General features: G+C 42.1%; 1 protein-coding gene and 1 long non-coding RNA gene across 10 annotated transcripts in view; one reads left to right on the plus strand and one right to left on the minus strand.

Annotated features, from left to right (window-relative positions):
- Window positions 1-9902, plus strand: part of LOC118301237 — a 1055945-nt gene extending 1046043 nt beyond the window's left edge. For 8 of the 9 annotated variants that reach the window (XR_007030466.1, XR_007030462.1, XR_007030465.1 and 5 more), the window contains 3 exons: window positions 579-3336; window positions 4278-4341; window positions 7577-9902. This is a non-coding gene — a long non-coding RNA (uncharacterized LOC118301237). Of the gene's footprint in view, window positions 1-578; window positions 3428-4277; window positions 4342-7576 lie in introns of all 9 variants that reach the window. The other variant, XR_007030467.1, reaches the window with a different exon arrangement.
- Window positions 9903-10032: 130 nt separating this feature from the next.
- On the minus strand, window positions 10033-14350 carry LOC118301224. The gene is made up of 6 exons (XM_035626505.2): window positions 13983-14350; window positions 13015-13119; window positions 12604-12734; window positions 12347-12508; window positions 11832-12058; window positions 10033-10723 (listed from the first exon to the last, which is right to left on the minus strand). The coding sequence occupies exons 1-6, from the start codon at window positions 14050-14052 to the stop codon at window positions 10621-10623; spliced, it is 798 nt and encodes a 265-aa protein (XP_035482398.1). The 5' UTR covers window positions 14053-14350; the 3' UTR covers window positions 10033-10620.
- Between the last annotated feature and the right edge of the window lie 402 nt (window positions 14351-14752).

Consider the following 14752-nt stretch of genomic DNA (forward strand, 5'->3'; position numbering starts at 1 on the left):
ACATTTGCTGATCATAGTCTAGGAAGGAAAAAGTATGTGCTCAAAAATTCACCAGCAAAATAAAATATTAACTCCAAAAAAGTCAAAGCAGGTCCCAGAATTCCTTGATTGTTTGATTCGATGAGAATAAATCCAAACGTTAAAAGTTTTATATAACCAAAGTCTTTAAAAACCAAAAACTTAATAGCTGGTCTCAAGATGGAAATCTGGAACTGTTAAAACCAACAAGTCTTACAGTATATTTAACGTTAAAATGTGTTCACATGGTGCAGTCAGGATAACTCCAAATGATTCATGCGTACTTGTTCTTCCACAGACCAATATGAATGTTAAAATGTATAAAGGATCACTTTTTGATCAAGGTGTAAGTATGTTGAGTAACTTTGTTGTTTAGTATATTCTGTTACTTCCCTTTGTGTCGAAACTTTGTGAAGAAAAAGGTTGTCTTGGCATAAATCCAAAATTATTTTTCTTTTCTTCACAAGATGTCTCCATGCAAAGGAAAGTAAAAGTAAAAAAGATTGTGTTGTCTGCTTTGTAACTTTTTATTAACTTTTTTCTCTGCTTTTTTTTTTCAGATCTTTGTACATAAAAATTGTACAAAGCAACAGTTCAGTATACGATGTGACTCGTCACGTCATATACTGAACTGTTGTTTTGTAAAATGCAGAGAGGGACTGTAGTTCAATTTTAGTGTTGTTGACAGATAAAAGTTTAGTATAACCCCCTACTTATCTTTGTCTCGAGGGGCAGGGGGGCTGACGTTCCCCCGGCATCATCACTCCTCATCCGCAACCTCTCGGGGCCTCCCCCGACTTCATGACCTTCATCTGCACACAATACCACATCCTGTTAATACACACAATCATGTTCATATACTCACCCTCAGCAATCTTCTCTGGGGTCCCTCCCGACTGTCATCTCCATCCGCAGCTCACCCTCTTTACCGACCGGGATCCGATACCACTTTGAATAGGACACGACCGCACCTGAGGCCGTGAACGAACCCACCGCGCCACCCGACGCACTCACTTTGTGGAACGTTTGTTGTACTTCAACTTTGAATGTGGAGAATATTTCCTGAAAATATTTAAGTTTCACGTCTGCACCATTAGTCGTCTAGACAGGGAAGTATACTGTTCTCTCAGATGCGTTCCATTCGCGACTCATACAAGACTTGAACTCGCGCGCAAGAATCAAACTTGTGTGTCTGGATTTGCATGCAGCTGTTTAACCAGGTGAGCTACTCTACCTGATGAGTGATGGCACTGCCCACCCACTCTATCTGTGTGTGCATCGATCTGAAGACCTAAAGTTTTTCTATCACCTGCAAGATTTGAAGGTATCTCTCAGAGTTGAATTTATTCACACAAATCAGATGTTTAACCAAGTTGGTCCAGTTCTTCACATTTAAGTTGCTGTCGGCTTCTGAGAGGAAGCACTGATGAAGTTTCCATTCAACTAATGTGTTTTGTACGATTTATGTAAATGAAAACACTGTTATGAAGTTGACTGAGTGGCTCAGTGAGGTAAATGTCAGATTTGAAGTTTTGAGATTGTTGGTTCAACTCCCAGCTTGTTTGGAGAAATTTGAAATTTATAAACCGAAGTATACAGTCAATATTGGAAGGAAATAGAAGGTGGACTTAAGATCAATCAACTCAGACTGTTACGTGTTAGTTCTGAAACTTTGAAGTGTGCGTTCCATCTTGAATTGAACCAACAACCTCAAGATGTCACGACAGTGATCGACCTCGCTGAGCTACTCAGCCAGACAGTTGAAAATTTTCCAGAACTTCTACTTCTACTTCTTCATTAAAATCTCAAATTCAGGCAACTCTGATGATACGTGGGATTCTAGTGAGGTAGAAGTAAAGGGAAAAAAAACATTTTGGGAGCGATTGAGTGGCTCAGTGAGGTAAATGTCAGACTTGAAGTTTTGAGATCGTTGGTTTGGTTCCCAGCTTGTTTAGAGAAATTTGAAGTCTATGACCTAAAGTATACAGTCAATATTGGAAGGAAATAGAAGGTGGAGTCAAGATCAATCAACTCTGACTGTTAAGTGTTAGTTCTGAAACGTTCAAGTGTGCGTTCCATCTTGAATATTGACTGTTTCCTTTGGGTCCTCGACTTCAAATTTCTCTTAACAAGCCGGTGATTGAACCAACAACCTCAAGATGTCGCGACAGTGATCGACCTCACTGAGCTACTCAGCCAGACAGTTGAGAATTTTCCGAACTTCTGCTGCTTCACAAAAATCTCACACTCAAGCAAACTCAACACTTCAAAGAGTTAAGGAAAGTCAGTGGGTTATGGTCTGTACAGACTATCACAGAAGCAAGACCAGAAACAAAATAGACGTCGAAATGATGTGAAGCCCAGACCAAAGCCTTGGCCTCCTTTTGAATGACTGAATAATTCAATTGATGTGAATTAGAAACTAACAGGTCTATCAATGTTGAGTTCAGTGAGCCTCTGTCTTTGTTCACCACAGAGTGTTGTTGGCCTTTTTCTTGTGGTTTTCTTCCCCTTGTCCTTGTTAGTATTCTTTAAAATAGAAGGCCCAGATTGATTGCAGTTCATTCCATTGGTTCACAAATGAAAGTTTTAAATTTTGTGTTATGTGTTTTGACTCATTTCTTTTCCTTGAAATCACCAATGTAATGTATATGTTGTTGCTGTGAAGTGTTCAGGCTCCCCCCGAGATTTTGTAATATATAAATTGATCTGATATACAATTGTTTTTAAGGCTCTTATTAAAAACTTAGAAATATTTTTAATATAGTGATTAATTCTCTATTTGTAGTGTTTATTATACCGGAATTTTCTCAAATCGTTTGGTCTATAAATGGTCAGGTGAAATTAGCCATCACAATATCTCAAAGTCCAAGGTGGAAACTGTTTTAAATGTCTAACCCCCACACACTTTCACGAATAAGTGCATTCTTTACATTTGTTACTCATATTTGTTTAATTTTGCCTTACATGTTTTCTACTGTGTGTATGGTGTGTGAGTGTTAACCAGTCACTGTAATCACATTTAATCCTCACTTAGCTCCCCCTAGTGGTCAATGGGATTTACAGCAGACTGAAATGTGTAACGAAAAAAAAAATCAAATTTGATAATATAGCAGAATAAACTCAAGTACGTTTCTGGTTGTTTGGACAGTTAAATAGTTTATGTTACAGAAACAAACTTCACCCCTGTGGACTCATTCTTGGTACATTGCAAGTCGCCGCCCCCTTTTTTCCCTATACGTTCCATTGGAATCCCCCACTTCCGGTTTGCCTGTCGTCAGTTCCGCTAGGAGCCGGCGAACGCGGAACAAATATTTGGTGAGAACACCTTCAACTTTGAATGTGTCGGTGCTGCTCTTTCACTGTTCACATGTGTTTGAAGGTGAAAACCTGCTCCATGTGTTTGAAGGTGAAAACCTGCTCCATGTGTTTGAAGGTGAAAACCTGCTCCATGTGTTTGAAGGTGAAAACCTGCTCCATGTGTCTGAAGGTGAAAACCTGCTCCATGTGTCTGAAGGTGAAAACCTGCTCCATGTGTTTGAAGGTGAAAACCTGCTCCATGTGTTCGCTACTTGTGCTTCAGCCTGACGAGCATCAGGAGATAAACAGACCTGGAGCTCGTTGTTCAGTGGTGGAGGAAGTCAGACACAAACAAACACACTGAAGTTTACTCAAATAAAAGAACCACCTACACAATAAGTCATTAATTGTCTTTAAATATATTTAAAGTATTCAAAGTAACACGAGGCCAGCAGCAACACAGACTGTGATGAATGAATGAAAGCACGTCCAGCTGCCATTGACTTTAAACTTATTGATATGTAACCAGTTTAGTCCTGCTCCTTCTACATGTATTTGTATGAGATGCTGCTTTTGTTCTACTCAAATTCTACTCTTAATATTTTGTCTTTTCTCATGATATGACTGAACCTGTGAGATCAAAATGTGAGATTTGTGTGAAGGTAAATATGTTGCAAAATGCAGGCGCTTGTAGACTTGATGTGTGAACTTACTCCTCAAACTTTCACTTGTAAAAAATTAATGACATAGTATAGTAAGGCATAAAACCGCATAGTATATAGTATGTTATAAAAACTGAAAAATAGGACCTAGTATATAGTATGGCATATACTAGCAAATTTTTGCTTTTAGGGGGGCGTTTCTCAGTAAACTTTTAGCCACTAATTGTTTGTCTGTAAGACCTTTACCTGTGTATCACTCCTCCACTGTGACCCTCTCTCCTCCGTCTTGTCTTGCAGTGCACATGATCTACTGACCCCTGGACCCCGTCAACCCTCATCCTCAGTTCATCCGTCTTTACCAGTGAGTCCCCTCCATCCCTCCACCTCTGATTCTTATATGCACTTTTCCTCCTTTTCCTTTTCAATATCTTTACCATAATTTGAGCGGAATGATACTAAACCTAAAAAGCCTGAACCTTACACAGGTCTTTTAAAAAAAGAAAAAAATGTACCTGACAAATTAATGGCTTGTAATATGACATATATATTTTCTAATTTGTGCCTTTAAGCATATGCAGATTAGTGTCTGTCCATGTCTTGTAATGTACTTCTAGGTGTATTTTGCTATATATTTTTTTTTTTTAATTAGGGGAAGTCAGGTCATTTGGTAAATAGAAGTAAAAACACTTGTTTATGTGTAGTCAGGTGGTGCAGTGGTAAAGTTAGTGATCCCAAACTGAATGGTTGATAGTTCAATACCTGCTCAAGACAAGGATACATTTTTCCAATTTTTAGTGTTTTCTGCAAAAAACGGCTTTTTGGGGGGTTTTGTGTTTTTTAACTGATCTTTTTCATTTTTTTGTATTTTTTAATTAAATTGTATTTTTGATTATTGTTAATTGATTCACATATTTTTTTATCAATTAGTTTTGTTTTACATTTGTATTTTCAATTAATTTTTTTATTATTATTATGTTTTTTACCCTTCATCTCACAGCACACTGTCACCACGCTAACCAGTGTATCTCCGAGGCTGGTAGAGAACTTCTCTACACAACGATCGCAGGCATTGTTTTGTCGTGCTTTTCTCTATTGTCGTGCTTTACCCATGAAGGGCAAATCGTGCAGTTCAGGAAGTTTCAGGTCCGTGTTTCACTCACGGGACCTCGTTCTTTCATGTTTGAGTGTCTTGTAGTGCACATGATCTACAGATCTCCTTAGTTCATGCTTGAGGCGGCACTCAGTCTTGAACCCTGGGTCTCTCGCACCAGAGCCTCGCGTCTTACCACTCGACCACCATCTTTCATGCTATAGTTGGTCCAGTTTGTTCTCATGAACATCAGACATTCAAGAGGACACATTGTAAAATTGCAAAAGGTCAGACTTGAACCATGGACCTTAATATGTCCATACATGTATCATTGCCACTACGCCACGGAATGGATACATTTGATTTTGTTTTTTCTCATAAATGAAGCAGCAGCAGACATTTAAGAGGACAACTTGCAAAAGATGGAATTCGAACCATGGACCTTAATATGTTCACACCTGTATCATTGCCTCTACACCACTGAATGAAACAAAAATGCAAAGGACTTACCTGAGATTTGTATGATTAGTTTTGTGTGAATGATTTCATAAAAAGGTACTGGTTGGACTTGATCCGTCAACTTTTCGCACCAGAGCCTAAAATCTTACCACTTCACCGCCGTTTTTCTGGGATGACTTTGGTCAAGTTCTTCACATTTAACTTGCTGTCGGCTTTCGAGAGGAAGAGCTGCTAAAGTTTTCAGTCAACTTGTTTGTGTTTTGTAGGATTTATGTAAATGAAAACACTGCTACAATGTTTCTGTTCAACATCTTAACTCAGAAATAAGTTGAAATGTATGTTTTGTTTCAGTCAAATCACAAAAATGGTGGGTCTTGATCTGTCAACCTTTCGCATGTGAGACTAAAATCTTACCACTTCACCAGCATCTTACTCAGAGAACTTAAACCCAGTTCTTCACATTTAATTTGCTGTCGGCTTTCGAGACGACGAACTGCTAAAGTTTTCAGTCAACTTGTTTGTGTTTTGTAGAATTTATGTAAATGAAAACACTGCCACAAAGTTTCTGTTCAACATCTTTCCTCAGAAATAAGTTTAAATGTATGTTTCGTTTGAATCCCAAAAGGAGGTTGGTCTCGATCTGACAACCGTTGGCACAAGAGTCTAAAATCTTTCCACTGCACCACCGTCCTACTCAACAACCATAGGCCCAATTTTTTCACATTTAACTTGCTGTCGGCTTTCGAGAGGACAAACGGCTAAAGTTTTCAGTCAACTCGTTTCTGGTTTGTAGGATTTATGTAAATGAAAACACTGCTACAAAGTTCATGTTCAACATCTTCACTCAGCTTTGATGTGTGGGTTAAATATTGAATGTTTACTTTGGGTCATTGAGTTCAAACGTCTCCAAACAAGCTGGGGATTGAACCAACAATCTCAAAAACTTCAAATATGATATCTACTTCACTAAGCTCCTCAGCCAAACATGCAGACAGTTATCAGAACTTCTGCTTCTACTGGTTCACAACAATCTCAAGCTCAAGTAACTCTGATAACATGATGTCTTGCATCTGGGTGTTGTGACTGCTTGAGCCAGTCAAAACACCCAGATGGAAGACATCATGTTCCACCAGAGTTGCTTGAGTTTGAGATTTTTGTTAAGCACCGAGAAATTTTGGGATGTCTCGCTGGGGTAGCTTTGCAAGGTAATCGACAGGTTTTGGGTTATTTGTTCAATACCGAGCTTGTTTAGAATATTTGGCAGTCCACTCGCCATTCTTCGTTTGCCTGGCAACCACTGTATCCAACTGTTCACCGAGCCTTGTAGGAATACTCTTCACCAACAACGCACATATCACTTTTTTCTGCTTTCCTCTCTCGGGAATCTTGTCCATTTAAGGGAATTCCAGGTCCGTGTTTCAAGTTCAGAATCTCGTTCGTATGTGTTTGAGTCCGCACTCAGTCTTGAACCCTGGGTCTCTCACACAAGAGCCTGACGCCTCACTGCTCGACCACCATCTTTCACACTGACCTAGGTCTTGTTTGTTCTCATGAACATCAGACATTCAAGAGGGCAAATTGTAAAATTGTTAAAGGTCAGAGTCGAACCATGGACCTTAATATGTCCATACCTGTAGCGTTGCCTTTACGTCACAGAATGGACACATTTGGTTTTGTTTTTTCTTATAAATGAAGCATTTATGTAAATGAAAACACTGCTACAAAATTTCTGTTCAACAACTTTACTCAGAAATAAGTTTAAATGTATGTTTTGTTTCAACCAAATCACAAAAATGGTGAGTCTTGATCTGTCAACCTTTCGCATGTGAGACTAAAATCTTACCACTTCACCAGCATCTTACTCAGGAAACTGTGTCTCAGTTTTTCTCGCATTTAACTTGCTGTCGGCTTTCGAGACGACGAACTGCTAAAGTTTTCAGTCAACTTGTTTGTGTTTTGTAGAATTTATGTAAATGAAAACACTGCCACAAAGTTTCTGTTCAACATCTTTACTCAGAAATAAGTTTAAATGTATGTTTTGTTTCAGTCAAATCACAAAAAGGGAGCGGGACAAGGGACTTGATCTGACAACCTTTCGCACAAGAGTCTAAAATCTTTCCACTGCACCAGCGTCTCTCTGGGAAGGCATTGGTCCAGTTCTTCACATTTAACTTGCTGTCGGCTTTTGAGATGACGAACGGCTAAAGTTTAAGTCAACCTGTTTGTGTTTTGTATGATTTATGTAAATGTTCAACATCTTCTCTCAGAAATAAGTTGAAATGGCAGTGCTTGCATTAAATATTATGCAAAGACATGAAACTTTTAAAGGATCTCTTGAACATTTTTGCAGAAAGATGGATGAGTAGAGGACTTGACCCAGCCACTCTAAGGTTTAAGGTCATGGCCATAAACCACTAGACTACTGAGAATGTCCATATTTAAAAGTCGTTACTCCTATTTGCCACTTTCCTGAACTGACTGCTCAGTCAAACACCCAAAGTAAACAGTCAAGATTGAAGCCACACTTCAAAGTTTCAGAACCAACATTTTCCAGTCTGAGCTAATTGATCAGAGGTCCACCATCCATTTCCTCCAGATATTGAGTGTTAACTTTGGGTCATTGACTTCAAATTTCTAAAAGAACAGTCAATATAGGAAGATGGACATCTGATCAGTTAGGTCAGACTGTTTAGTATTAGATCTGAAGCTTTGAAGTGTGGGTTCAATCTTGAATATTGACTGTTTAATTTGGGTCATTGACTTAAACTTTCTCTCAACAAGCTGGGGATTGAACCAACAATGTCCAAACTTCAAATCTGATATCTACCTCACTGAGCTACTCAGCCAGCCAGTCAATATTTTTTTTTTTTTTACCTTTACTTATACTTCTTCCTCTTCACAAAAATCTCAAACATTGATCCATCTACCTCCGATCTTCCTGTCCATCATCTAACAGCTTGAGCCAGTCACAGCCGAGTCAGTGTCTGCAGTCACAACACCCAGATGAAAGACATCATGTACCATCAGAGTTGCTTGAGCTCGACATTTCCGTGCAGCACTGGAACTAGAGGTTCAGAGACATTTGTGAATGTCTGGCTGAGTAGCTTGGCAAGGTAGATCACAGACTTTTCATTTTGAGGTTGTTGGTTCAACCCCCAGCTGGATTGGAGAATTTTGAAGTCAAGGAGCCAAAGTTTAAAGTCAATATTGGAAGGAAGTAGAAGGTGTGGGTTTAAGTGTGGGTTCAATCTTGAATATTGACTTCAAATTTCTCTAAAGCAGCTGGGGATAGAACACACAATCTCAAAACTCAAAATCTGACATCTAACTTACTGAGCTCCTCAGCCAGCCATTCAAGAATTCTTATTTTACATTTACTTCTACTTCTTCACTTCACTTCCTCACGTAAAGAGCTGGGGAATTCAAGTCAAGGACCCAAATTGAATCAGTGAAGTTGGACACCTGATCAAATAGCTCAGCCTGCAAGTGAGGGTTCAATTCCAATGACCTTCACATTATAATATGGAGCGTGAAAACCTCTAAGAGACGCTCATCAAGCATCTCAGGTGATGTTGAAATGCAAAACCCTTAATTTGGTCCCTTCTGGGGCTCCATAATCCTTTGCGAGTCATTTTTTTCTCCCAGAGTCGATCCCATGGGCATTTTACAGAAAAGCCTTCAAAGGCTCAGAATTTGTTTTGTGAATAGATGACTTGTTCTTCGTCTGAAAAGATTTTATTGATTGAATCATCCTTTTAAAGGTTTGCCCTCAGAAGCAAAAAAGAACCCAGTGTTCACGAGAATCTGATTGTCCTGCTTCTCTGCTCGCTCTTTGGAGAAGCTCCTCCAGGTTAAACCAACTTCGGCCAACTGTCAACAGTCTGTCGCGTTGCTATAGCAACTGCATTTCATCCTTCAAACGAGATGCAACGAAGTTAGGAGTCAAATTCTCACAGCCTTCCAAAGACAAACGTAGCTGGCGAAAAAAAGAAAGCAGAAAAGACATTTACATTATTTCAATTCAGGAAAACAATTTATCAAAACAGATAAACGCCGTCGTCTGCTCCCTATCCCATGGCCCGGAATAGTAACCATCTCTTCTAACAATTTCTCTGAGAACAACAATTGCGTTCCGCATTAATGAATGTTCAGATACCGCAAGTATAGTGTGCTACTGTCGTGATGCGGTCTGGGGATGTTAATGAAGCCTGTGGAGGGTGCGGGAAAAAAATTGAAAATAGTTACATTAGCCACAACTAATCCATTCAATTCCCATTATTTATTATTTTTTTAATACAGGAGGCACAGACAATGCCTCCTCATCCTGCAACTGCTTCCTGCAGCTAAAGCTTTTTAGGGGGAAGCCCTATGGTGTGTTCATCAGCGAGCACATTTCAATGTGCCATATAAATCATTTGATGACTAATCAATTCATAGCAGTCTCAAAACAGATGCAGTGGTGATGTATGCTTTAACACAAAAAAGAGGTTGGACAAAACTCAGTATACTTGCAGTCATGACTTTATTTAAATTAGGTCTATTTTATCAAAATTTTTCAAGTTTTCAGGACAAACAGTGCAAACAATGACAGACAGTTTCCTATAAAGTAGACACACACAGAAAACACAACTATAGACAAAGATGACTTACTTTCAAGTATTGTGAACAGTAATAAGGACTATACACACACATACACGCCCCCATAGAAAAAAACAACAAAAGGACATTTCATACTTTACATTTCAATGGTCATGGTTCAATACATATGTCTTAAAAATGTACAAAAGTTGAAATCATACTGAACTGGACATCTTTCTCACACCGTGAATGTAAATCTAAAGGGAAAAAAAAATGAATCGGGGGCCATTGTGAAACATGAACATGTTACATCGACCAACCATGAGGAAGTTATGAGAAGGGATGCGACACGTTTCACTCCTCGTGACCTCAATGATTTCCAGTTGGTGTAAAAAAATGTGTGTGTGATTAAATAAAGAGGTGTGATATCAGACGGTGGTCTTATGCATTGTCTGGAACTCATCACAAATATTTCATGTCACCTTTAAATCACACTTGTTAGGTGTTTCGTGTTCATTTTGTATCCATGGAGGAGTCGTCTGCGCATCCCATCATCCTCTGCAGCTCCTGAATACAGTGCACGATTGACCGGCTATGCAGCTGAGCCGTCTTCAACCTAGAAAGAGAAACACAAAAAACGGTTTAGGGTCGCCACTACATCACCAGACAGCTGGACGTTCACAATAACAACAACCATAAGAGTGTGACAGCTCTTCGAGAAGCTATGTGATTAGCCACATTATAAATCAAATGTGTGGCTGCCAGTTCCTTTCGTGCATAAGGAAAACATCATTTTGACGCTGCACTGATTCTGACATCCCCTGCAAAAGCAATAAAGATGGCTGATGGTCATAATATACACACTGATCTCACGCATCCCAGTGAGCTGGAGTGAACTACGGTGGTGAGGAAAGCAGAACACTTGTGGCACCAAGTGTGCCGGAGTCTGGTGAGACAACCCAGGACTTCAAGACGACTTACACTCAGCAGGTGGAGAGAGAGAGAGAGAGAAGACTCCACGTTGCTTTGCTTCAGAGGAATATGGCAAGTCTCCATCTTGTTGCTAACGTATCAGCAAAGGAATTGCGGCCAAGCGAAAGCATATGCAGCTGCAATTTCTCTCTGGCTGATAATCACCACCGCGCTTAGCGCAGACTTGAAGTCGGGATTCAGGTAAACCAAAGGTTCGCTGTCGCCTCATCTCAGTAACCTGAGTTGACCAATTTCTGTTCAAGAGGCAGGCTGTTGTTCACAGGGATGTGTGAAGTATCTTATTGACTCGTTGTAAAAACCAAAAATACATTAGTATCTTTCAAATGCATGGATAAACCAGTGGATTAGATACTTGAGCTCCGGAAAAACAGACTGACTGAATCAGGACAGGTTATTCTTACACCGTTTTTGAAATGAAGACCAAGTCCTAATACAGAGTATTACTTTAATCTCATAATAATAAACATACAATATAATAAATCCTTGCATCTCTGCACTTGTTCGGATGCACATTATTGGAAACTAAAGTCCTTACATTTGTAAAGTTTTGCGGTTCTTCCACTCACATTTCTCATATTCTTAATATGCCTGATATTTTGCACTTTCCAGCAGATTTCACTGTATTGGGATCAATTAAGTACAACCATCTCCCCGTCCCTCTATCACGGGTGCATGACGGTACACTGACAGCATGTGAGGCGATGGTGTGCCTTTAAGAACGACGGCGTTACCTCCTGAGCAGCTCGCGTCCTCGGCCAGGTTCGGGGCGGTAGTGCTGGAGAGCCGCGAGGCTGTGAGCTGCCAGAGTGCCGTAGCACTGCTCCCGGACAGCGTTGTGGTTGGCTGTGTCCCACCGCGGCAGCTCGCTGGTGTAGCGCCACGCCATCAGCGTGTGCTCCAACACGGCGTCCCACTCTTTGTTCCTCAGAAGAACCTGGCCCCACTCCTGACACGACACCTGCGGAGGAGGGGAGGATGGGGAAGCGACGGACTGGCGTGAGACAATGAAACACTCGGCTCCAGGAGCCACACGGGGGGTTTCGCATAGCACATTGTTTAATATGTCCGTGACGCTCAATTAGAAATGAAGAAGCCGCTGTGTGCTTGAAGAGTCCGCGATTCCTTTCAATGTCGAAAATAAAATGCTTGTTCATTTTTCCTGCAAATGAGAATTCATCGACAAACGAGTAAAAATGAGATTTAGGAGGTTTCTCAGATCATCACGCAGGGAACCGATGATACTCACTTTGAATGCCACCAGGTGAGGATATGCTTTTCTGTAGCAGTGCGCGTCTCTATTGGAGCCCAACCGCGAATAGGGGATGGACCTGTACACATTCGCCTTCTTCAGTTGCAAGTCTTCGTGGAGATACTTCAAGTCGGAGGCCAGGATCCTGGGCTCTTGGCTCTGGGACACAAGGGAAACACAGCGATCCGATCAGCGCATTTGACTTTGCACGCGCATTTTTTCTACGACAGAAACCACGGAGCCACGATGAATACCTGTTCAACTAGGATGAGCGATCTGATCAACTGCACGAGCTGCTGTTTGGAGAGCGGGGTTTGGTGCTCGTCCATCTTCTCGCACTGCTCCTCTAATCTCCCGCTCCACACCCCGCCGATGGGCAAGTCCACTGCAAAACAAAGGGGGACATATGATTAGGACAAACCACAGCAAACACAGGCAACGCTTTAACAGAAACTATAGTCACCAGTTTGTAATAGTTTCTCAGAAATTATTGGAGGATAGGAGCAAGACATAACAGCTTTTATTGCTCTGAACATTTCCTTTTATTGGACTGATGTAACATGGAGCAGTTAGTCGTATTGACATTTACTGGACAGTGACTGAAAAACACATTTTCAGTCGGCACGTTAGTTTTGCAGGTACACTGACGAAAGATCCGTACTCACATGACTGCACACGCTTGGTGTTTGCATTTGTGTTTCTCCCCCTGTGAAGTGGCGATGGAGCCAATCGAGCACCTAAGATCTCTAGGTACGACCTCCTCATGCGGGCTGCGGAGAAGAAAGCAAAAAATGTATAGGAATAAATAAACCAAAATAAAATATATATGTATAAAAATAATATATATATAAATTAAAACTTTTTGGCTCCTTTTATTTGCAACAATGCCACTTGCTGCAGGGAACAACTCGACTGTGTGAAATACATGTTAGTCCTGTGAGTTTGACACAGTTGTGCACGTTATAGTCAGAGTTAGAAACTATTGATTATTGACTAGGAGAGGGGAGGGAGGAGGAGGAGGAGGAGAGAGGGGGGGAGGAAGAGGAGGGGGGAGGAGGAAGAGAGAGGTGGGAGGAGGAGGAAGAGGAGGGAGGAGGAGGAAAGAGGGGGGGAGGAGAGAGGTGGGAGGAGGAGGAGGAGAGGGGAGGGAGGAGGGAGGAGGAGGAAGAGAGGGGTGGGAGGAGGAGGAAGAGGAGGGAGGAGGAGAGAGGAGGGAGGAGGAGGGAGAGAGAGGGGGGGAGGAGGAAGAGGAGGAGAGAGGTCGGAGGAGGAGGAGGAGGAGAGAGGGGGAGGAGGAGGGTGGAGGAGGAGAGAGGGGGGAGGGGAGGAGGAAGAGAGAGGTGGGAGGAGGAGGAGGAAGAGGAGGGAGGAGGAGGAGGAGAGAGGGGGGGGTTGGGAGGAGGAGGAGAGAGGGGGGAGGAGGAGAGAGGTCGGAGGAGGAGGAGGAGAGAGGGGGGAGGAGGAGGAGAGAAGGGGGGGAGGAGGAGGAGGAGAGTGGGGGGAGGAGTGGGAAGAGGGTGGAGGACAAGGAGGAGGAGGAGGGAGGGGGGGCGCGCTACTGATAACATTAGCATGATAGCAAAGTGGCGCCTCTTGCAGACAATAATAGAAATCGGCCACTTCTCCACCTCACCTGCAATCTTTGGCTGCGGCGCAGGTATTTCCACCAGGGCGCGTCGCGGCTGGCACACAGCTGCTGCCATCGGGGCCCCGAGTCGGTGAAGAGCTGAACGACCCCGGTGCTGTTAGCTGAACTTTACACCCCCGCGGTGGAGCCCGACAGTCACTTCCCTCCAGCTGGCGCAGGGGACGGGCTGCGTGGCCTCCGGAGCGTCAGTGCACGTTTAAAACTCCACGAACTCACTTTGTTTAAAGTCAACCAGGAGATCCTGGACCTGTAGTTGCGCTGGTTGTAGTGGAGGTGAGACGGGCTGACAACTTTTTTGTCTCCTCTGCCGCCTGGACAATGCTGGAGGGGACGAGTTGCCGCGCGGGCGTGGTTTGTCCTGCATGCGACGGCGCTCATTGGCTAGCGTCGCTGCGCGCTTGAAACAAGGCGCCTAATATGCAAATGAGGCGGCGACTGTGATGTTTGCATTGGCACGTATTTACCGCGGGGGCCGTGCCACCTGCTGGTAGCAGTGGGGAATAGCAGCCACTCTTTATAATAGATCTTATTATTCCTAAACTGGGAAATTAATTTGTTAGAGTAGCAAGGTACCACGTCGATATAAAAAGGTTTATACATGTTCATGTAAAAATTACCAAAAAAATGTATTTGAACCTCAAACTTTATAAGTATAAGGAAAAGAAAACACGTATTTACAGTGAGGACCGTGCCGCCTGCTGGTAGCAGTGTGGAATGGCAGCCATCTCTCGCACTCCCTCACTCTTTATAATAGA

The sequence above is a fragment of the Scophthalmus maximus genome, chromosome 1 (genome assembly GCF_022379125.1).
Source record: "Scophthalmus maximus strain ysfricsl-2021 chromosome 1, ASM2237912v1, whole genome shotgun sequence".
Classification (NCBI taxonomy): domain Eukaryota; kingdom Metazoa; phylum Chordata; class Actinopteri; order Pleuronectiformes; family Scophthalmidae; genus Scophthalmus; species Scophthalmus maximus.